Here is a 22,941-nt window from a genome sequence, read left to right on the forward strand (position 1 = left end):
TACAGACGGACGGACCGTTTTATTATATATATATATAGATAGATAGATAGGTACTGGCCATTGTTAGGCAGGGTTTCAGATGGCATGATAAAGGTTAGCTTGAAGTGGGAGCATAACTTTTCTAGCTTGGCTTTCAACTGTGTTACTTTTGATTGGATGAAGGGGCAGGAGTTTCCGTTCGGCTGCACTGGCTTTTTCAGCACAATTCGCCTGAAATTGGCCAAACCAGTGCAAAAGCTCGAGGAATTCCAAGCGCAAATCACATCCAGTGCAAATCGAGTTTTAGCGACATTTTGCGCTAGATTAAAAAACATCACGTGAGATGCCAGCCCTGCCCTCAAAACTGACCATGCCCCCAGATCGAATTAATCACCACTGGGAGTTTCTGCTAATTGCGCCCATTTGCGGTCCTTCGAGGAAGCTCTTAAAATTAAGATGAATTTTTAGATGCAATAGGCTTTACTAATAAACTGACTACTGCAAAGCAAAATAACTAATAAATGGTTCTGTATAGCTTTTTAAAGTCATGTTCAGTTATTTAAAATCGGGCTGCTCACGGGTGGTGGACTAGACACTGATTACAAATGCTTATTTTTTGTGATGATCCCATTTTCAGCTGTATTAATAAAGCTGTACCAGGTTACCACTCTTAAATATATTGAGGAAAATGTTTTAATAAAAAAACATATTCTAAAAATTACGTTCTAAAATGCTACCCGATTGCATTGGTTCATCAAAGGTTTTGGGGGTGATTTTCATTCAGAAGTCGGGAAGGAGGCAGGACTGCAACTTTCACGTGATTTTAACTTGATTGACCTTATTGAGCCCGCCCAGCGGGCTCAGCAGGCCAATTAAGGGCAACTCGGCAACAAGACGTTTTGACAGATGAAATATCAGTGTTTCACAGCTGTTTGAAGCTGTCAAACACTGACAGTCTTACTTCTAACCTGAGTCCTTCTACACAGACTCAGTTAGAAATCTCACCAACACAGAAAGCTGCAGGCTGTCACTTTTGACAGATCGCAGCCATTCTGCTTTCTGTGCCGGTTAGATGATGGACTCCCGAAACCTAGAGGAAGGAAGGCTGTTAAGTTAAGTACAGGTAATTTAAACTTCTTTACACACTTTAGACACACCAAACACACTTATCTTTGCAATCATGCACACATCACTCACCTGAACACCGACATCTCGACCCCTCCAAGTCCTTCAACCCAACGGCCCAACTCCTCTAACTTGGCGTGGTTTGGAGCCGTCGGGAATCCCACACTTCAAGCTTTAAAATAGGGATTAGGCTAAAACTGCCTGTTAACTACCTTTTAACAGGCAGTTAATTGGCACTAATCCCTTCCCGCCTCGGGTAGGCGGGTCCCAGTGCGGGGCGGGTACCCGCCTCCTTTGAAACTTACATGGAGGCGGGTTGGGGGCGGAATGGTGTCAGGACCCCCGAATTCAGGACTTTAACCCCCCCGCACGCCTCCAATCCCGACTCCATGGGTCAATGAAAATCGACCCCTTTATGTTCGGCGATATGCAACTGAGTTTGGGCGGAAATTTGAGCCAGAAAAACACTTCTTCAAACTTGCACAATTTTGAGTGCAATTTGCACCCTGTCCGCCGATTGCGCCAGAGTGGAAACTCTTACCCAGGGGGTTGTCATGCTGTTCTGAGGACCAATATTGGAGCAGCTTGTTCATGAGAATGAGTTTATGTTTTCTTCATTTTCCCAATTGATTCGAGTTATTTCTTTGAAATGATTGAAAACAAAGTGGTGGAGATCTCAGGCATTGGAACTCTCATTTTTTTTCATTCCTGGGATGTGGGCGTCGCTGGCAAAGCCAGCATTTATTGCCCATCCCTAATTGCCCTTGAGAAGGTGGCGTGAGCCGCCTTCTTGAACCGCTGCAGTACGTGTGGTGAAGGTACTCCCACGGTGCTGTTGGGGAGGGAGTTCCAGGATTTTCACCCAGCGACGATGAAGGATCAGCGATATACTTCTACGTCAGGCTGGTGTGTGACTTGGAGGGGAACTTGAAGGTGGTGGTGTTCCCATGTGCCTGCTGCCCTTCTAAACACTTCCCTGTCTTTCAAAGACCACACTGGAACTTTGGCAGTGTTGTGAGATGCAGGAAGAGCAGTGTAGTTATCACTGGTGAGTTCTGCTGCTGTTTGCTGTTTTTGTGACAGCATTGATGAAAGGGTTGAATTATTTCAATTGTGTTCTTTATTAAACTGTTTTGTTCTCAACTTTTTGCACTGAGTATTCAATTCTTATATTTTTGTATTTTGGCAAAATTCCCAGTGACAATCTGTAATGAGTTTGATCACAATCATTAAGAGTAGGCCACTTGTCCTGAGAATATGTTTATATTGCTGGGCCTGTGCTACTGTATGAGCAAATCACCTGGCACACATGTTCTTGTAAGGAGGATGTTCTGGGAAATTTTATATATTGACTTGCATCATCTGTCAAAGGTACAGCCAATGATTGATATCACCAGATATAGCATGATCATTTTCGAGAACTGCAAAGCACAATGCATTATCATTGCGCTTCAGTACAATTTCTGCATTTTCCATTTCAGTGAAGGTAGCCATTTTGAAACAGATGCTGATAAAATTAGCAACGCAGACACCGACACACAATAATCGTATAGCTTTATCAGAGATGCTGAAGTAACAACAGAAAATGCTGGAAACACTCAGTTTCTCTCTCCAGGGATGCTGCCTGGCCTGCTGAGTGTTTCCTGCATTTTCTGTTGTTACTTCAGATTTCCAGCATCTGTAGTATTTTGCTATTGTTACCAGAGATGCTATTCAGCTGGATGTCCCCACAGGGGGATTGAGCCAAGGCTGTCTCTTCATGGTGGGCATGCCACCTGTATTTTTAATGGACGTGTACATTTTCATCGCAAAAAGTGTTCACTGCTTCTCAACCTTTTGCTTTGGTTTAATATATATATATTTTCACACATCTAGCGATAAGACCAATGGCCTTAGGAGCATTAGAGATGAGTCAAATCTACAGGAGGAAAAATCAGGGTACTGAACATTCACAGACATAACTGTATTTGATGTTAGTTAGCACTGCTCTCTCTGCTTCAATGCAACCCATCCTGATAAGAGCATACACACTCTCTACATCACCGAAAACGCTGTGGTATGACTCAGCACCCTCTCTGCGTCACTGTAACACACCAATATTAGCACTTGAAATCACCCTGAACCAGATATTAGTCAGCATTCTCTCTGCATCATTGATATTAGTCAGAACTGTCATTGCATCACTGTACCACTCCCAGACATTGTTTATTGGTCTTTCATCTCACTATTTCTATAATATGTCATTCTATCATTAGTGATCTGGGGAATTTCTTGGATCCTTTTGTGAATCCCAGTCCTCTGCTGGAACCTTTAGAATTGTCATAATGTGGGAAGATTTCATTGAGGAAACGGTTGTTGGGCAGAGCAACTCATCCAAGCCATTTTCCCCAAGTATGCGTCAGCTCCCTTATATTTTAAAGAGACATGTTCTTTTCTGATATAGTAGCTAAAATAGACAAACGAGTTAAAGTTAATAATTGTTTACAACTGGCTGCTTTTCAGAGGCCCCCAGTTTTTATTGTTGTAAAGTTAACAATGTTATTGTTTAGAATTGTAAAGTGAATCCATTTTTGTTAAGTTTCCACATCGTCTTTGTTTTCCTTCTGCAGCCCCAATCTAAGCTGGAGAGATATGCAACACCTGATTGCAAAAACTGCAAAGTTACCCAACCCTTCCCCAACAGGCTGGCACATCAATGGCGGAGGTTACCACATCCACCACAGGTACCAGTACAAAGTTGTTTAGTTTACATGAAAATGAAGACATTTATTCACCTTAATTTTTATCAAAGAAATGCCATCTTGCTTGGCATTTTACTATAATTTTATTCAGAGGAAGGCGCAGTAACATGTCTGGATATGATAACTGCATTGACTATCCCAATAAAATAACCCTACTCTTGGATATGTGACAATCTGAAGGAACTCTTAGAAAATAAGACTTCTAACAAGTGTTCAGCAAAGGGTCATTAATCTATCTCTACACATTTTTTTACAGTAAATATTTGACAGGGTCCTTTAAGTACTTTGCATTGTTTTGTTTATTGGTTATGAAGATAAATCTCACAACAGAAAAAACATCATGCTTCATAGAGTAGAGAAATGGTTACAATTTTAGCACTGGCAAGTTTGACAACAATGTAAGGATGCCATCAGTGTAAGACACACACAGGTATAAGTCACAATTGTAGAAAATTTGATGCCCCATCTAATCCATTAAAGCTTGTATATTGGAGGTTCTGTAACAAAATACTGTTGGTTGCAAATGATCATCTGCTGACAACCCGCCCCCCCAAAAAAACTACAAAATTACAATGAAAACAACAACGGTGAAATGCTTCTTTTCAAGTATTTAATTAGTTCTCACATCGTTGATATGGGATCAACACCATCTGACTTCCTGAAGAAATTTCAGCACAAGATCAAAGGTGAGCAATAACAGTTTTGTCCCTCACACCTTTCCAGCAGGTAGTACTCCATTTGAGAAGGACATTAGTGTATGAGAACAAACCGGACTCTACACCACCAGCTCAGGTAACAACGCTGGCAAGCTCCTGGTTTCCGATTTAATGAGCCGAGAAGGCCATTTATGTGCTTTCAACTTTCGTTGGAGCCTTGAATGTATCCAGAAGATGTTCAGGGCCAGGAGATGCAATTTACTGCCCTCAGCCTCAAACCACAATGAAAATAAAATAGCTCTTAAATGCCTGTGTGCCTAGGACAAAACCATTTACCTTCAGCGTGGCAGAACAATATAATTTAATCCTTTCAATACATTTACAAAGGAATAAACAAACCTAAGTGATATCTGTAATGGGCATAAGAGGCTTTTATAGAGCAGCTAAAATCTAAGCAGATCAACATTTAAAAAGCATATATAACAGAAGTGAAATTGAATTGAAACATTATATTTGACTAGTTAATAGCACTTTGTTGTGTGATTTTTTTTAAAAGTATGTAATACCTTTTCTTGCAGAAGAAGGTGTGTAAAGGCTTACACAGTTCATACATCAATATAATAATCCTGACTAAGATTCAGTACTGATCCCTGACATCAACCTGCTTACACAAGGGCACAGTCAATATTAAAATTTGTCTGATGAAGCACAAATGCAATGACAGAAGCTATGTCCACTGTGACAATACCTTTCCTTTGATGGCCTGCAGTGGTCCCTTTTAGGCATGCTCCGCCCTTGGCAATGGGGTTCTAAAACAGTGTCGACACTTCAAAAGTACTTAATTGGCTGTAAAGTGCTTTGGGACATGAAAGGTGCTATATAGACCTAGATGTCCTTGGGGGAAATGGCTTGGATGAGTTACTCTGCCCAACAACCGTTTCCTCAATGAGATCTTCCCACATTATGACAATTCTAAAGGTTCCAGCAGAGGACTGGGATTCACAAAAGGATCCAAGAAATTCCCCAGATCACTAATGATAGAATGACATATAGAAATAGTGAGATGAAAGACCAATAAACAATGTCTGGGAGTGGTACAATGATGCAATGACAGTTCTGACTAATATCAATGATGCAGAGAGAATGCTGACTAATATCTGGTTCAGGGTGATTTCAAGTGCTAATATTGGTGTGTTACAGTGACGCAGAGAGGGCGCTGAGTCATACCACAGTGTTTTCGGTGATGTAGAGAGTGTGTATATGCTCTTATCAGGATGGGTTGCATTGAAGCAGAGAGAGCAGTGCTAACTAACATCAAATACAGTTATCACAGAAATCACAGAAATCACAGAAACCCCACAGTGCAGATAGAGGCCATTTCGGCCCATCGAGCCTGCACCGACACATATCCCACCCAATCCCCGTAACCCCTACACCAACACATATCCCACCCTATCCCTGTAACCCCATGTATTTAATCCCCCTAACACTAAGGGTCAATTTATCATAGCCAATCAACCTAACCCGCACATCTTTGGACTGTGGGAGGAAACCGGAGCACCCGGAGAAAACCCACGCAAACACGGGGAGAATGTGCAAACTCCACACAGTTATGTCTGTGAATGTTCAGTATCCTGATTTTTCCTCCTGTAGATTTGACTCATCTCTAATGCTCCTAAGGCCATTGGTCTTATCGCTAGATGTGTGAAAATATATATATATTAAACCAAAGCAAAAGGTTGAGAAGCAGTGAACACTTTTTGCGATGAAAATGTACACGTCCATTAAAAATACAGGTGGCATGCCCACCATGAAGAGACAGCCTTGGCTCAATCCCCCTGTGGGGACATTCAGCTGAATAGCATCTCTGGTAACAATAGCAAAATACTACAGATGCTGGAAATCTGAAGTAACATGCAGGTGCAGCAGACAGTTAAGAAGGCAAATGGTATGCTGGCCTTCATAGCGAGAGGATTTGAGTACAGGAGCAAGGATGTCTTGCTGCAGTTGTACAGGGCCTTGGTGAGACCACATCTTGAGTATTGTGTGCAGTTTTGGTCGCCTTATCTGAGGAAGGATATTCTTGCCATGGAGAGAGTGCAGCAAAGATTCACCAGATTGATACCTGGGATGGCAGGAATGACGTATGAGGAGAGATTGGGTCGATTATGCTTATATTCGCTAGAGTTTAGAAGAATGAGAGGGGATCTCATTGAAACTTATAAAATTCTAACAGGACTAGACAGACTAGATGCAGGAAGGATGTTCCCGATGGCGGGGGAGTCCAGAACCAGGGGTCACAGTCTAAGGATAAGGGGTAAGCCATTTAGGGCTGAGATGAGGAGGAATTTCTTCACCCAGAGAGTGGTGAACTTGTGGAATTCTCTACCACACAAGGCAGCTGAGGCCAATTCATTAAATATATTCAAGAAGGAGTTAGATATATTTCTTAAGGCTAAAGGGATCAAGGGATATGGGGAGAAAGCAGGGACGGGGTACTGAATTTGGATGATCAGCCATGATCTCATTAAATGGCGGAACAGGCTTGAGGGGCCGAATGGCCTACTCCTGCTCCTATCTTCTGTGTTTCTATGTTTCTATGTCTATAGATGCAAGTTTTTTTTCGCTGTGAGGCCTCTGATTAGCACATTCAAGGGGCCCAACGTCTATTTTATGTGGGCACCCTGGACACTTGTAAGTCGTTGGTTAACAACTTGCTGTGGGGCTTGGGTGTGCAACGTGGCGCCCAGAAATTGGTTGCACCAAAATCAAATTGGTTGCCTAAAAAAACGGGCGTGATGGACCAATTTCTCCCCAGAAATATTAATTGTGAAAGCTGGAAGTTAGAAACAGGAGAGAAGCGCTGCAGGTGAACAGTTATTAAACTGCATTTGAAAGAGAAAAGAAGGTTAGTGTTTTGGGTGGGACACTTCATATGTGCTAGACTGGGAACTAGGTTAAGAACTTTGACAGAGCAAAATAGCGCAGATGCTGGAATCTGAAACGAAAACAGATATTGTTGAAAACATGCAGCCAGCCAGTCGGCTTCTGAAGGTTGAGAACTGCCTGTTCTGCTAAAAAGGTGAATCTTTCACGGAGCAATCCCATCTTTTTCGTTCAGCTGCTGACTGATTCGAGCGTGCATTTCCAGCATTTTCTGTTTAAATCATGCAAAAATGTTACCAATCCATGTTGTCTGCCAAACCCATGGTGGAAGTCACACAACACCAGGTTATAGTCCAACAGCTTTATTTGAAATCACAAGCTTTCGGAGCGCTGCTCCTTCGTCAGGTGAAATGACGATACCATCAAGTTTATGACATTTTGGGTACATTTTTACTTTTTGTAAAGTTCTATGATGAAGGATAAAATCAGAAGTGGGAAGTTAAATAAAAATAAAAATGAGGCATGTGATCTGTAAGCATTAAAATAAATTAGAAACCGAATTATGGAGCTGGCAACAGGAACTGTGACACCTGAACAGAGTACGAGAAGATTTGGCATGTAATCCACATTAGCTGTGATTAACTCTTGTGCTTTAACCTTTGTGGCGGTTTTTATCTAGAGACATTTCTGACATGAAAAGGCATTCACTATGGCATAAAATAAAAACAATACAATATATAACAATAAGAACAATGGGCCGGATATTCCGATCCTTACGGGTGGGTACGCGCTGTGTAAGGCCTGATTTTACCAGGATAAGAGTTGAAAAAAGTTTTTTAAAAATTCACTCATTTGTCATTTAAAAATGCTTTAAAAAAGGTAAGTTTATTTTTAGCCCCGTAAAAAACTTTAATTCTTTTTTTCAAAAAATTAAATTTTTCATTAAAATATTTAATTTATTGTAATTTCAACTAATTTTAAAAATGTGATTTAAAAACATTTTATTTAATGTTTTAAAGTGTTTTTGGGGTGATCTCCATTCATATATTTGACAGGTCTATCTGTCAAGTGTATGAAGGGAGATTCCCTTCTTTGATTGGCTCCCCATGACCCACTTGATCCCAGGGACGCTTGCGAACCGCATGGGCCTCTGGGATATGTGGGCCCTGCGCACTTGGAGTTCAAGAGGCCCAGCATCAGAACTATATGCACCTCGGGAGCCCTCAGGTAAGTGCGTAGATTTTTTCCAGATCGGAGGCCTCTGCACCCGGGAAGCCTCCGATCGGGAAATACGGCCCAATATAATATTGACCACTGCTTTTCTTGATATATATTAATGACTTGGATGTGGGTGTACAGGGCACAATTTCAAAATTTGCAGATGACACAAAACTTGGAAGTATAGTGAACATTGAGGAAGATAGTGATAGACTTCAAGAGGACATAGACAAGTTGTCGAAATGGGCGGATACGTGGCAGATGACATTTACCGCAGAAAAATACAAACTAATACATTTTGGTAGAAAGAATGAGGAGAGGAAATATAAACTAAAGGTTACAATCCTAAAGGGGGTGCATGGACAGAGTGACCTGGGGTATATGTACACAAATCATTGAAGGTGGCAGGGCAGGTTCAGAAAGTAGTTAAAAAAGCTTATGGGACCCTGGGCATCATGAATAGAGTACAAAAGTGTGGAAATTATGATGAACCTGTATAAAACACAGGTTTAGCCTCAACTGGAGTATTGTGTCCAATTCTGGGCACCACACTTCAGGAAGGATGTGAAGGCCTTAGAGAGGGTGCAGAAAAGATTTATGAGAATGATTCCAGGGATGAGGACTTCAGTTACATGGATAGACTGGAGAAGCTGGGGTTGTTCTCCTTAGAGCAGGGAAGATTGAGAGGAGATTTGATAGAGGTGTTCAAAATCATGAGGGTTCTGGACAGAGTAGATAGAAATAAACTGTTCCCATTGGCAGAGGGGTCGAGAACCAGAGGACACAGATTTAAGGTGATTGGCATAAGAACCAAATGCGACATAAGAAAAAACTTTTTAAGCAGCGAGTGGTTGGGATCTGGAAGCACTGCCTGAAAGGGTGGTGGAGGCAGACTCAATCACAGCTTTCAAAAGGGAGTTGGATAAGTACCTGAAAGAACAAAATTTGCAGAGCTACGGGGAAAGGGCGGGATGAGCTGAGGTGCTCTTGCAGAGAGCCGGCACGGGCTCGATGGTCCGAATGGCCTCCTACTGTGCTGTAACCATTCTATGATTCTAATAGAAAACAAAACCAAAATACTGCAAATGCTGGAAACCTGAAATCAGAACAGAAAATGCTAGAAACACTCAGCAGGTCAGGCAGCATGTATGGAGATGGCTGATCCTAATGCTTATACCATCCCTTGTCCCAGGTAACAATTCACACGTCCTTTGTTGTGTTGATTGCCACAAGCTTTCACCGGTGGGTAGAGTGCCATGCGGGCCTCCCGATCCTGGGAGTTAAAATGGCGTACGCATCCCGATGAAGTCATCAGGACCTGATTTTGCCATTTAAGTTAGGCTCTCACTCCTCTGGGGTGAGGTGTGGCCTTCCTGTTCCCCCCCCCCCCACCATCTTAAACTCTGGATGTACCTTTCCCGTCAGGCGCGGGGGGTGGGAGTAAAGGAAACCCCTAGGGGGAAAAATTCAGTTGGTTTGTGCCTACCATTAGCGCCTTAAGAGGGCGCTAATAGGGCGCAAAGCAACTAGCGCCCAGGCGCGACGATGTTTGTGCCGCTCGCGAAATTAACTAGACATTTTGCGGCAGCGCTAAACACTACTGCCATGATCTCCTGCGCCGGCAAGATCATGACGTCAGTTGAGTGCACAACGCCCCGACAGTGCCCCGGACCAGATATTAAGTGGCGCCCCCTGCCTTACCGCCTGCCGCTAGCAATGACAGGTTGAGGGGAACGTTTTGCAGTCAGGAAGGGACTGGGGGAGCGCTATTTAAAGGCAACTGCTTCCTGCCTTTTTTTGTTGGTGACTTTTTTGCACCACACATTCTGAGAGAGAGAGAGAGAGACTTCTGGAGAGATTCAACGCTGTGTGAAGGAGTTTTGGATACTGAGCAGCACTTTGCAGGTTCATTTTGATTTGCCCTTCCTTGTATCGATTTTGAAGAGACTGTGGGGGCTGCACTCTAAGCCCTTTCCCTGGGTCTCTCCATTGTTCTTTCCAGCAGATTTGATGTACAGGTCTCTCCAGGCCGAGATTCAAAGCTGCAATGAGCAGGATGTGGATGGAGAGCAAAATCAACCCTCCCCTTTAAGATAAAAACAGAAAATGCTGGAGAAACTCAGCAGGTCAAGCAGCATCTGTGAAGAGAGAAACAGAGTTAACGTTTCAGGTCGATGACCTTTCATCAGAACTTTCCTTTAAGAACTGGCCGGCGCCAGTGTGCCTGTGTTCCATTGCTGACTGACTTCACATGAGCTTCGCCAGTGCTCTGAGGTAGCGCCTCGCTCCTCGGTCTTTGCGCCTTAAGACAGGTGTGAAGCACCTGATTTAGCGCTCCAATCACCTCCAGGGCAATAAAAGCCAAGTTTGCCATCGGAGGCGATAATTAGCGCCAGGCACTAAACTTTGCGCACAGCCAATAATGGCGCCCCAAACGGGGCGATACTGAATTTTTCCCGTTTGTAACGATATCTGTAGGCTGGAGTGGAGAGTATCATGAAAATATCCATTGACTGAATGGAGAGTGACATGCTACCCATGACAATATCCATGGGCTAAACTTGACAGAGCCAGTCTCTGAACCAAGATAGATGTGGTAGAAAGAAAGAGGGTTAATGCAGAATGATGGAAAGTGTACAATGAAGAAATGGAAATGTATGCCAAGTGATTTAGTGTTTCTGAATTCTATGTTAATAAGTGGATTATGATGCAAAACAGTCTGGTAATAAGGAGCTTTGCTGTATTATAGCACGTAATTATATATCAGCACAAACATTAGTAGGGCAGTTTGCTTTCAGGCCATAGAACAAAACCAACCTCCTTCAGAGAAAATTGAAAGAAACTCAAAAATCTTCAAAGGCTGGGAGTATGTTAGTCCTCATACTAATTCAAAGACTCAAGTCTTGTACTTCTTTATGATTTGCTTTGAAGGTACACTCCACCTTCATGAAAGCATGGTTGCTGCGAGCCAAGCATCTTGAGTGTTCAAATGAGGTGCGTGCTATATGGAATTTCCTGTAATTCAGTATAACACAAATCAACGAGAACAAAAGGCCTTAGCCTTAGAATAGAAAGAGTTCAGCCTGTTGTCCTCTTGAATCACGTTCAAGCTAATCCCTGTACAGTGAATTAAATTACATGTTCTTTATGTTAGGACAGACCTCACAGGATTTGGGTTACCACATTATTCCCCAATGATAAAAATCAGCTAATTTCCACTCCTAGGGCGTGCAAATCCACAGCCCTTCTGGCACACTTGACACAAGTCTGGCAGAAGTGTGGTGCAAGGGCCAGGAGTTAGACCCAGATATGCAAGGTCCTGGCCTTCTGCACTAGTTTCCATGGGACCTTGGTGGGGCCTCCATCTGTCCCAAATGAGGTCACCTGCACAAAAAGGGCACAGCCGTGGTGGTGGGCCCACCATAGAATCATAGAATGGTTACAGCACAGAAGGAGGCCATTCAGCCCGTCGAGCCTGTGCCGGCTCTCTGCAAGAGCACTTCAGCTAGTCCCACTCTCCCGCCCTTTCCCCATAGCCCTGCAATTTTTTTCCTTCAGGTGCTTATCCAATTCTCTTTTGAAAGCCACAATTGAATCTGCCTCCACCACCCTTTCAGGCAGTGCATTCCAGATCATAACCACTCGCTGCGTAAAAAGGTTTTTCCTCATGTTGCCTTTGGTTCTTCTGCCAATCACTTTGAATCTGTGTCCGCTGGTTCTCAACCCTTCCGCCAACGGGAACAGTTTCTCTCTATCTACTCTGTCTAGACCCCTCATGATTTTTAACACCTCTATCAAATCTCCTCTCAACCTTCTCTGCTTTAAGGAGAACAACCCCTGCTTCTCCAGTCTATCCACATAACTGAAGTCCCTGAGCCCTCATCCCTGGAACCATTCTTGTAAATCTTTTCTGCACCCTCTCTAAGGCCTTCACATCCTTCCTAAAATGTGGTGCCCAGAATTGGATACAATACTCCAGTTGAGGCTGAACCAATGTTTTATAAAGGTTCATCATAACTTCCTTGCTTTTGTACTGGAAGAGCAGCAGCAATGTGTAAGGATAGGACCTGGTTCAAACGTGATGCCTTCTGTGACTGAATAGCCCATCAATACTCACTGTCCAGGCTCAACCACAAAGAATGGATACTTGGAGTAGGCGGGGTCGGGGGGCGGGCAGAGTACCTGAGGGCTGCCAACATCCCTTGGAACCATAGCTCACTCCGAATCAGTAACTTTCAGGAGAGAGGGAGAAAAAAATTATTGAACAGGACGGAATGATGTAGAAGGAGTTAAATAGGGAATTGGTAGAAATTTTATACAATCGTGGAATCTCAGAAAGCACAGAAATAGGCCATTTAAAATTTTAGAAGTTTCCGGGACAGCAGGAGTCCATTTGGCCATTTTGTCTGTGTCAGTTCTTTGCCAGCGCAATCCAAAACGAATCCCACTGCCCCATTCCCCATAGCCTTGATTTTCCTCTGCCTCAAATATTTATCCAATTTTTCTCTTAAAAGATGCAGTGGTCTCTTCCTCGAGCACTCCTTGTTATAAAGCATTCCACGATATAACAAACCTTGGTGGGGCCTCCATCTGTCCAAGATATTGGCAGCCCTCAGGTACTCCCATGTAAAGAAACTGACTTTCCCCCCCAATTTTTGTGCCTCTACCATCCCATTTACGGGTGTGGACATGTGGTACTTAGATTAAAATCGGCCCCTGGGACTATCCTTCAATAATGGTTTATGGTTGAGAATTCCATATTCTAACCATAATCTAAACTGTGCAAAGAAATCTTTTTTAACCTCCCCTTTAATTCCTTTCTCTGGTTGTCTTAAATTTATGCCCTCTCATTACCATCTCGCTAACTAGTGGAAACAATCTATCACTATTTACCTTAGGAGAACCTTTCATAATCTTGAAGACCTCTATCTGACAATTTTTCATGTGTCAGATTAGACAGTGAGTGTCACATGTTATTTGATCATGGATATCACAACTGAGTCTGGTCCTGTTCTCATCCAATGTCCGCATATATATGCACATTTTCCAGCAGGAATCTCCTAAATAGTAATCGGGAGTGGGAACCCTTGCTAATCTGTGGCTCAGTTGGTAGCACACTCGCCTCTGAGTCAGAAGGTTGTGGGTTCAAAGTCCCACTCCAGGGATTAGTGTACATAAAGCTAGGCTGATACTCCAGTGCAGTGCTGAGGGAGTGCACTGTTGGAGGTGCTGTCTTTCGGATAAGACGTTAAACCGAGGCCCTGTCTGCTCTTTCAGGTGGACATAAAAGATCCCATGGCACTATTTTGAAGAAGAGCAGGGCAGTTATCCCCAGTGTCCTGGCCAATATTTATCCCTCAATCAACATAACAAAAACAGATTATCTGATCATTATCACATTACTGTTTGTGGGAGCTTGTTGTGTACAAATTGGCTGCTGCATTTCTCACATTACAACAGTGACTACACTCCAAAAGTACTTCATTGGCTGTAAAGCGCTTTGAGACGTCCGGTGGTCATGAAAGGTGCTATAGAAATGCAAGACTTTCTTTTTATATCTTTATCTTCTCTCCACGGACACTGAGGTCCATTGTGTTGTATCCACTGCCATAACAGCTAAGATCAGATAAACTCGGGACAGACAAAGGATAGAAACTGAGACATTCATGATCTGCATAGCTTCATAACACACGAGGTGGCACATTTTCTTACTGTTGGGGACATATTTCATATATGTTTATTTTAATTCTAGGATCCAGGTTCGCAACATATTTTAAAATAAATAATTGTAAATGAGATGCATGGCTGCCATTTAACCCTGGAGCTCACACCTCTCAGTCTGAGATCTGGCGTTTTAGAATGCTGCCTGGACTTCTTGACTGAACTACAGCCTCATCATTCCTTCTGAACCATCCATTATTCTATATTTATTGGTTAGTGGGCTACTTATCACATCAGGTTTACACAGCAGGGAACTGGGATAAATGCCAGTTTTCTTTTTGTGTTGCTTGATCCAAGACAACAAATAAATCTCCAGTCCTTCTTCACAACTTCTTTGCTAAAACATATGGGCCTAGAAATTCAGTGGCCTGCGCCACCAGTTTGCGCCCAAAGAGGGCTTTTGCGCCACTGTGCAAACCTACCGCGATATTTAGCGGGGCGCTAATGGCGGCGTTAGCCATTAGCGCTGCGCCGCCACCGATGACGTCATCGGTGTGCGCAGCGCCCCGCTGGCCATATTTAGTTGCTGCCGCCTCGCCCGCGCCGGCCGCAAACAGCGACCGGTACACGGGGCCTACCTGTGCCGGTAGTGGGGCGAATTAAGGTGGAGGTGCGGCCGGCCGCTTTTTCGGCGGCTGCCTGCCCGCACCTCCTTCCCCGGCCTCCTACACCACCCCCCCCCCGCGGCATTGCCGGCTGTTTCCAGAGAGCCCGGCGCTTCTCATTGGTGCCGGGCTCATTTGCTGGCACTCGCGAGCGGGGATCGCGCTGTTGCAGGCACCTCCCCCTTAAGACTGAGAGGAAGGCCTGCAGTACCGCAGGCTGCCGTGCCACAGCGGGTGGCGCTGCGGCACTTTGCACGCCGATATTCAGTTTCAGCGCCCCAAGCGGGGCGCCGAAACCCTTGTTTAGCGGCCGGCTTCCACTTGGGGCGCTGAAAGTGAATTTCCCGCTGGCGCAAATGGCTCCGCGCGCAGCGGTAATTCCGGCGCCCAGGCGAGCTGGGCGCCCCTAACTGAATTTCTAGGCCATGGTCTCGATATATATGTGGCATTTAGTTCACTGCAAGAGAAAATGTCATGTAAAAGCCCATTTTAGTCCTGTGGTTTAACCAGGAGTTTTTAAGAAAATTAATTTGGGGTTGACGGGTTAATTTATTTTGTTTTTAACTATTCTGTTCTCTTAAGGCACCATTATACTTGAGGTACCTGATTGAAACTAGTATCTTCTAACAGTGATGTGGAGCTGGTAGATCCAAATTATACTTTCTGCTAATATCAGAACATATTAAATCTTTGGACCTTTGCTTAATACTGGATGCAGTTACACTGCAGTGGGTCTGAAGTAAGGGTGGTGTGATGCTACATCCTGGAGGTGGTCTGAAACCTCTTACTGGGTAACTCCGCCCAAATTATACTATACCGTTTGCATCCGTGAGAAGCTGAAATTGTTTTGCATCATTACAAATTGTACAATGCTAGCAGATATTCCAAGGCCTTGCTCACAGTCGATCCAGAAGATACACAGCTACACCTTTACATCACAGTAATGAGGTGTTATAACATGGAAAGCATAACATATTATTCTGCTGCTAAAGTGCAGCTGTGCATAACTTAGTGTGTCCTTTTAAGGCTACAAGGTGCAATTCCTGCGCTTTCCCAGGGCTACTTGAGCAGAATGGGTAGATCGTAATCTCATTTAAAGGTCAGACTGCCTTTATTTCTTAACATTTTTTTTAAGTGTAGCACAGAAATTCACACTTGTGACTCAAGTACATATGTGCATGTGTGCTTTAAACAATCATAAAGACAAATAAATAGGGATAGACAGCAGACAAGTTACTACAAAAGGGATAAGTACTGCTACACAAGTATGATTTAAACATTTGCATATTCTAGGAAAAGTCACCACCCTCTGTTTATCTAATGTCTTTTCTCAGCACCATTAGCTCCTTCGAGATGCCACTTTGAAATGGTGCTTCCCAGCAGCCGACTTTTGTAGTGCTGAAAACTCTGACCCTGACGATGCATACGGTTCTTTTGGGCTGAAAATGAGATCTGGCATTTAATTTCAAGGTCTCAGCCACCAATCTGTCAAAAGTCTTCATTTTCCGAGTGCCCACTAGAACTGCTGATGCTCACAGCCAACTCTGAGCGCTTTCATCTTTCACTGGCAATAAACATGTCGCACTGGCGAGGTGAAGTGCAATCTGGAATTAAATTTACTGCACATAAAATATGGTGCTACTTTTATTGGTTCAAATACATGCCACTCATAATTTATTTGCAGTTGCCAGACTTACATAAAGTGAGAGTGTTTCTGGATTCTCCACACTGGTGGGGAGATAAACTATAACCAGTGCCAACACCTCCAATATAAACAGCCACATTGTTTTCCTGTTTTTTGCCAAGACCTGCTTACATGTTTGAGCTGTTGATGGATGATATCTGTGGAATATGAACTTTGGGAAAAATACAATGTTTTTTTAAAATCATTTTAGAACCTATTTATGCTATATAAGTGCCTCAAGATATATTTGTTACTGTACCTCAGTCTACACGTTTGCAAGAAGCACATTCTTCTTGTCAGGGAATCTGATGATTTGCATTGAAGCGTTATACATAGATGTCGATAGATTTCATTAGGTCCCCTCGATATGTGGAAAAGATGTAGAACCCAATTTTAAGTCAGACTGCTTGGCATTTGCGGGGCAGTAGTGACCCAAAAATAGCGCCAGATCACTTACTGTCCCATTTACATTGGCACACTTGGTAGGGCCCTTCTGACAGGTGGCCAGATTACCTGCCTGTTTGTAGGCGTAGTCCTCTTTAATAGGCAAATTGGGGTCCTACGAACTATGCAAGACCCTGATAACAATTTTGTGGGGCACGTGGGTGGAGTGCGCCCCGTGCATACTCCGCCAGCTTGTGCTCAGTGGTAATTTTAAAAAAAATAGCTCCAAATCTTTTGTGATTTCATTTTTGTGGGATCAGGAGTAAGATCTCTGAGTTCAGTCCCCCCTTCCAACTCCCTCCCTCCAGACCTACCTGCCTGCCGGCAAGCTCACACCCCACCAGCTAGAATTCATCCACTGGCCAACCGGTACACCCATTTGCAGCTTGCCACGGCCATGCTAACAAGGCTTGAGCCTCAAAATGGCTCGAGCCTCTCCGCTGGCCCAGCAGGCAGGCTGACAACATGCTCCAGCAGTCAGTCGCCCAAAGGTCAAAATCAACCTCCTGCGTATGAAAAACACGCAGCCCCAATGTAGCCAAAAATGCCTATTCTTTTATTTCCAAGTTTATAATGTGTTTGTATTTTAACTACAGGAATAAGGATTTTTGCACATGACAAAGGTGAATGCTAACATAATCACTGGTGTGGGAAGACCCTCATGATGTATGCACACTTTGGCATCCATTTTTCCCATTAGATTACATTTTATTTAAAATTTATACTGATGCAGACTGATGTTATACTGCTATACATCCTGATTAAAATGTCTTTGATGTGTTTAATCATTTTAACTCTCCTCAATGTTAGGCCTGGCAGCAACAGAATAGAACCTCAACATAAGCAACATTGACAAAAACATAAGAACATAAGAAATAGGAGCAGGAATAGGCCATTTGGCCCCTCAAGCCTGCTCTGCCATTCAATAAGATCATGGCTGATCTTCTACCTCATCTCCACTTTCCTGCACTATCCCCATATCCCTTGATTCCCTTAATATCCAAATATCCAAGACAAGACAGTAATGAATCTGAAAATGGTACTTTAAGTGACTGTAGGTAGTTTTACAACACAATTTAGCCAATTACATTTCTGAAGCTCCCTTGATTCTAATTTTTAATCATAATGCTCAATGTTACATGTTGACATCTCACTGTAATAAAAAAAATCAACAGCAAGAATGATCCCTTTAAACTCATTATGCACTGCGACTATAATAAGATTGAGCTGAAGTTTATTTTCTGCTAAGTCTGCTTTTATCTTTAAGGCCTATTCTCTGTGTTACATGCAGCCCTTGCTGGGTGCTCTTCCACAAGGTGCCACTCTGTCATCACATGCTACAAAAGGGGATGGGAAGAGGAACGGCATGAATTTACATAACATGATTAATATTTTATTCAAAATAAATCCAAGGGAAATGTGTCATTTGACTGGCTTTTTATACGTTGAACAATTTTTTTGATGTTATGTATCTTTTTACAAAGGCACTGAATCTTTTATTTCCAACTTGGTTCCTTTCTTGGCTAATCTAGCCCCAGTCCCACCCCAGCCATATTTTCTACATCCAAGGGGGTAGGGTGGGCTCCCTAATCCCTTATCCTATTCTTGGTGGCCATCGTTAAGTAAATAAGAGTGCCCGGTGGAGACATCGGGGATAATTTTCACCTTCACCGCTTGGCTGGTAAACTGGCAGAGCTGATTAACCCACCCGATATGGAGATGAAATTGGGAGGGCGATCTGCTCTGCCAGTTTACTCCTGAGCGGTGAAGGTGAAAATTACTCCCCTTACCTCTGATCAGCATCTATCTGTGGTAACATAAGTGAGGTGTGGGTTGGTCCAAGGGATTTTGACCTGCATCTCCGTGGGAATACTTTGCTGCTGCCCACTGCATTTATTAGTCTGGTCTTTTTAATTACAGCCTTCTCTACAATATTCGGCATTGTAGCTTCTCAGCATTGGCCTTGTATTGTTAATGAGGTGGAAAGTACCAAATAAATGTACTCATTGAGGTAAATTATTTATTAACAATTTTAATAATTATCATTTATTTAGCACCTTCTCACATTGAAACATCTCAAGCACTTCACATGATGAATTACTTTTGAAGGGCAGTGACTGTTGTTATGTATGCAAACAATTGCAATGTTAATAACTTATATATAACCTGCTTCATATGCTGCTAAATAATCTCTTTTTTTATTTATATGTTATTAATATATTTTTAAGTAATATCCCCCCTCCTTATGTCCCTCCTGTGCCACACACAATTTTTTGGCTAAAAGGGTGACTTGCTCCCTTGTGTCAACTACTGCAAGTTTGTAACTGCCTATTATTTCCCTCCCTCCCTATGAGGATAAGTCTGATACCCTTCCCTCAAAATTCCTACCCCCTAATGTATGCCATGTCCCATTTACCAGGCTAAAGGATGGGTGGCTAACCTGACCCCAGGACTTTGTCACTGCCACTGTCTAACTGCTTGCTTGTTCACTCCCTTCCTCCATGTGGAGAAGAACTTTGCCTGTGCTTTGACAGTGCATCTGAGACTTCACCATCTGTGAGACTACAAATGCCAGCCTGTATTTTACCAATCTGTGGTACAGTGGGTGGCACCTCCACCCACTGCACCACCTGGCTGCCTCCACTCTTCCTAGTTTAGTGCTTTTACCATTCATTATCTGAGAAGATAAAGAATGTAAAGTTTTCAGCCAACATGATGATTTAAAATCTTGGCAGATGGATTTCACAAGACTTTCGAAGATCACCTGCTTGTAAATTAGGGCAGTTCATGTGACATAAGTTGTTTGACTGCTGCAAATGCCTACATTTGATTTAAACACAAAGGCCTAGAAATTCGGTATAGCCGCGTTTGGGGCGCTAGCCCTGGCGATGCGCAAAGTTTAGCGCTAGGCGCAATTTAGCACCACCTAGCGTGATATTGGGTTGCAGCGCCCCTACAGGTGATTGCGGCGCTAAATCAGGCGCTGCACGCTACTCTTAAGTCGCTAACCCGGCGGCGCAACCCAATTTTGCGGCAGCGAGGCGCAGCGAGGGTGCTGTCAATAATCACTTTCCCTGAGACACACTGGCGCCGGCCAGCTCTTAAAGGGGCAGGTCAATTGGCATCACCAGACACACTCACTGCCTTGTAGGCCTTCAAAGCGGTGGGAGCCTACCTGTGGCGCACCAGCCTAGCAAGACATGGAAAGGGTGAGGCAGAGGGCGGAACGCCTCACTGATGGGGCATTGGATGCTTTGGTTGGCGCAGTGGAATCAAGGCCAAGGAAGATGGTCGGAATGTGATTTATATTTTGGACAGTCTCCCGGGTGTGAGAGGCAGTTATGTGTCAGTGTATTAGTTTTGCTTTCTGTTGCCATAGCTTTCTCATGTTTGAAGGAACCACATTTTGTGTAATGAAACACTTTCTTCATTTACAATGGCCATGCCTTCTATTTACATGCATCTTGCCCTTCACAGGCTTGGGGGTATCAGACCGGTTCCATTCCTGTTCTTGGAATGGCAGCAAGCATTCCGTGAGAGGGGCCTAGAAGCTACTTCTGATCAGCCTCTGACGCGCAGCCTGAGAAGAGCCGCTCGCGTAGAAGTTCAGGCCAGCAGGCATCTTCTCAGCCACCGACAGAGATGTCCTGCACCTTATCTGAGGCTGCAGATCTGGCTGAAGCAGCAGGCACAGCTCAGTCACCACCTCCTTTCTAAATCGCAGCCTTCTGACATACTGCTCCTCCGGCATGTTCATGTAAGAAAACTGCTGCCGGAAAACCCTGCCAGCGTAAGGTCTGCTGTGGTGACGTCTGTTGGCCCTCCTCCGTCTGGCCATGCCCGCCCCCCTCTCCCAGCATCTCAGCGCCCTTTCCAGATGATTCAGCAGCAGGACGTTCCACTCCAATGCAGCCCCCATAATAAGTGCCCACAGGAAGGTTCCCCGTTGTCAAGGCTCACCAACAGCAAGGTGATGGTCAGAAGGCTGAAGATCGTCTGCCTGCGCTGGCTCAGTGGTCAAATGGCTCTCAGTGTGCAGCTCAGCAACTCTTTGTAGCTCTCGAGGAAGTTGTGCTCCAAAAATGGCTGCCGCTTTTAAACCACACCAGTCCCCTTTAAATAACGCTCCTCCAGCCCGAGAGCGACTTGGTAAGGTCCAGGTAAGCTGTCACTATTAGCGCAGGCGCTACGGAGGGGGGTGCCACTGAATTTCCGGTCCGGGGCGCCCAAAAGGTGTTGCACACTCAAATGATGTCATATTCAGCCTGCGCCCATGAGCGGGCGCTAAGATTTAGCGCCGGCGCTAAATGCATGCTCAATATGGGGCGAGGCGCTAGGTGCCTTGCGCCCGCCCGGAAATTGGCTAGCGCCCCACTTCTCGGCCTCTTTAGGCGTTAATCAGTGGCGCTAACAACCAAATTTCTCCCCCTCATGAGCTATCGTGTGAAGCACATTGTTGAAGAGAAGCATTGCATCTAAAGATACATGTCTTTAGCCTAGTCAGAGGCATATATCCAATGCATGTTTACCATTAGGTGTACAGAAAATGTTCAGAAAATGTTCAGGATTTAGTTGTGGGCAAAACATTTTTCTCCTCAATGTTCTTCCCTCCTCAAGGTTTTGACTCCTTGTGGGTAAATGGTTCCATGGGCACCTTTGGTACCTTGCCTCGAGGGCCATTATTATTCATGTGAGTGCCAATGGACTTGGTCATGATGGAAATCACAGTCAAGCCCGATCCTGTCTTCAGTCGATATCCACACACGTGCACTTCTAGCTAACTCAGCCAAGACCAGGGATCGAACCTTCTTGGTCTGTGTGGCTCAGCTATGTATTCTGAGCCATGAATGGAACTGTTGTACTTCAGCTACCTATTTGAGACCAGTAGCTACTTAGAGTGATGTGGAGCTAGCAGTGCTTTGTTAATTGCCGGCTTCACATTATTTTCTGGTCGCGCAAGCACAGATCGAGCCCACACATGAGCATTCAAATGCTGGGTAATTTTTTTTTTTATATAACAGAACAGTTAGCTCTCGGCTAGCATTAAAAAGTTGAAACATGATTTTAAAAATTCCAACAAACTGCCATGGGATTTGTCAAAGTTCTCTTTGCATTGGTTGCAGTTGTACTGTGATTCATGGCAAGCGACAGCAATGGTGGTCTCACACCACTTGACAAAATGCAACGCACTCTCAGTTTGTTAACTTCACTCTGCAGTTGCACCACAGTTTTTGTGTCACTGCACCTTGAGATTGCAGAAACTGTAAGATAACCGTTTCAGGATGTAGAGGAGAGGGTTAACCCTCGAACTGCTGAATGTGCATTGCAGTTTGACATTTTGCACTAGGCAGTGAATGCCCCGTAAGCAGGTTACCATCATGAATATTGCAGTGGTGAGCGTGAATACGTTAAATTAATTTAGCAATTTGTCAGTATATTTAAAATACTATTTATGTTGTGCCTTCCTTGGGTGCAGGGAGATGTGACCTTCAGGATCCATTGCAGCAGTGTTTGTTTCCTTCTCGGTCATTCGAAAGGGCCAATAACAAGCCAAAGGACATGATTTGAAATCAAACTATTTGCAAGATATCAATAGTTTGAGATTTGAGGATCAGTCATCTTATTCCATTAGCTTTGTTCAGAGCTTACATTGAGCTATATTAGTGAATTCTTGTGTTCATCCAAGTGAGGGATGTAAGTACTGAGAATTGAAATACTTTTACACTTTTTGTGCTCATAGGTCAGGTGTGGAGTAGCCAGACATAAAGTAAAGCTCGATTTATTCTGTTTAACTATTTGCCTTAACCTCCAATCTCAGAAGAGCACTTGGTACTGCAACGCTGTGATATTTTTCATTTCCTGCAGCAACTATCCTCACGGTC

The 22,941-nt window shown here is 43.8% G+C and overlaps 1 protein-coding gene across 1 annotated transcript in view; it reads left to right on the forward strand.

Annotated features, from left to right (window-relative positions):
* LOC147112804 (PC3-like endoprotease variant B) overlaps positions 1-22,941 on the forward strand; it is an 845,811-nt gene that overhangs the window by 299,036 nt on the left and 523,834 nt on the right. The window contains exon 7 of the mRNA XM_085998224.1: positions 3,714-3,827. Within this exon, the coding sequence (XP_085854350.1) occupies positions 3,714-3,827 (114 nt within the window). The remainder of the gene's footprint in view (positions 1-3,713; positions 3,828-22,941) is intronic.

This window comes from Somniosus microcephalus, chromosome 9, assembly GCF_052327205.1.
Source record: "Somniosus microcephalus isolate GS21.2 chromosome 9, FLI_Smic_1.0, whole genome shotgun sequence".
Classification (NCBI taxonomy): domain Eukaryota; kingdom Metazoa; phylum Chordata; class Chondrichthyes; order Squaliformes; family Somniosidae; genus Somniosus; species Somniosus microcephalus.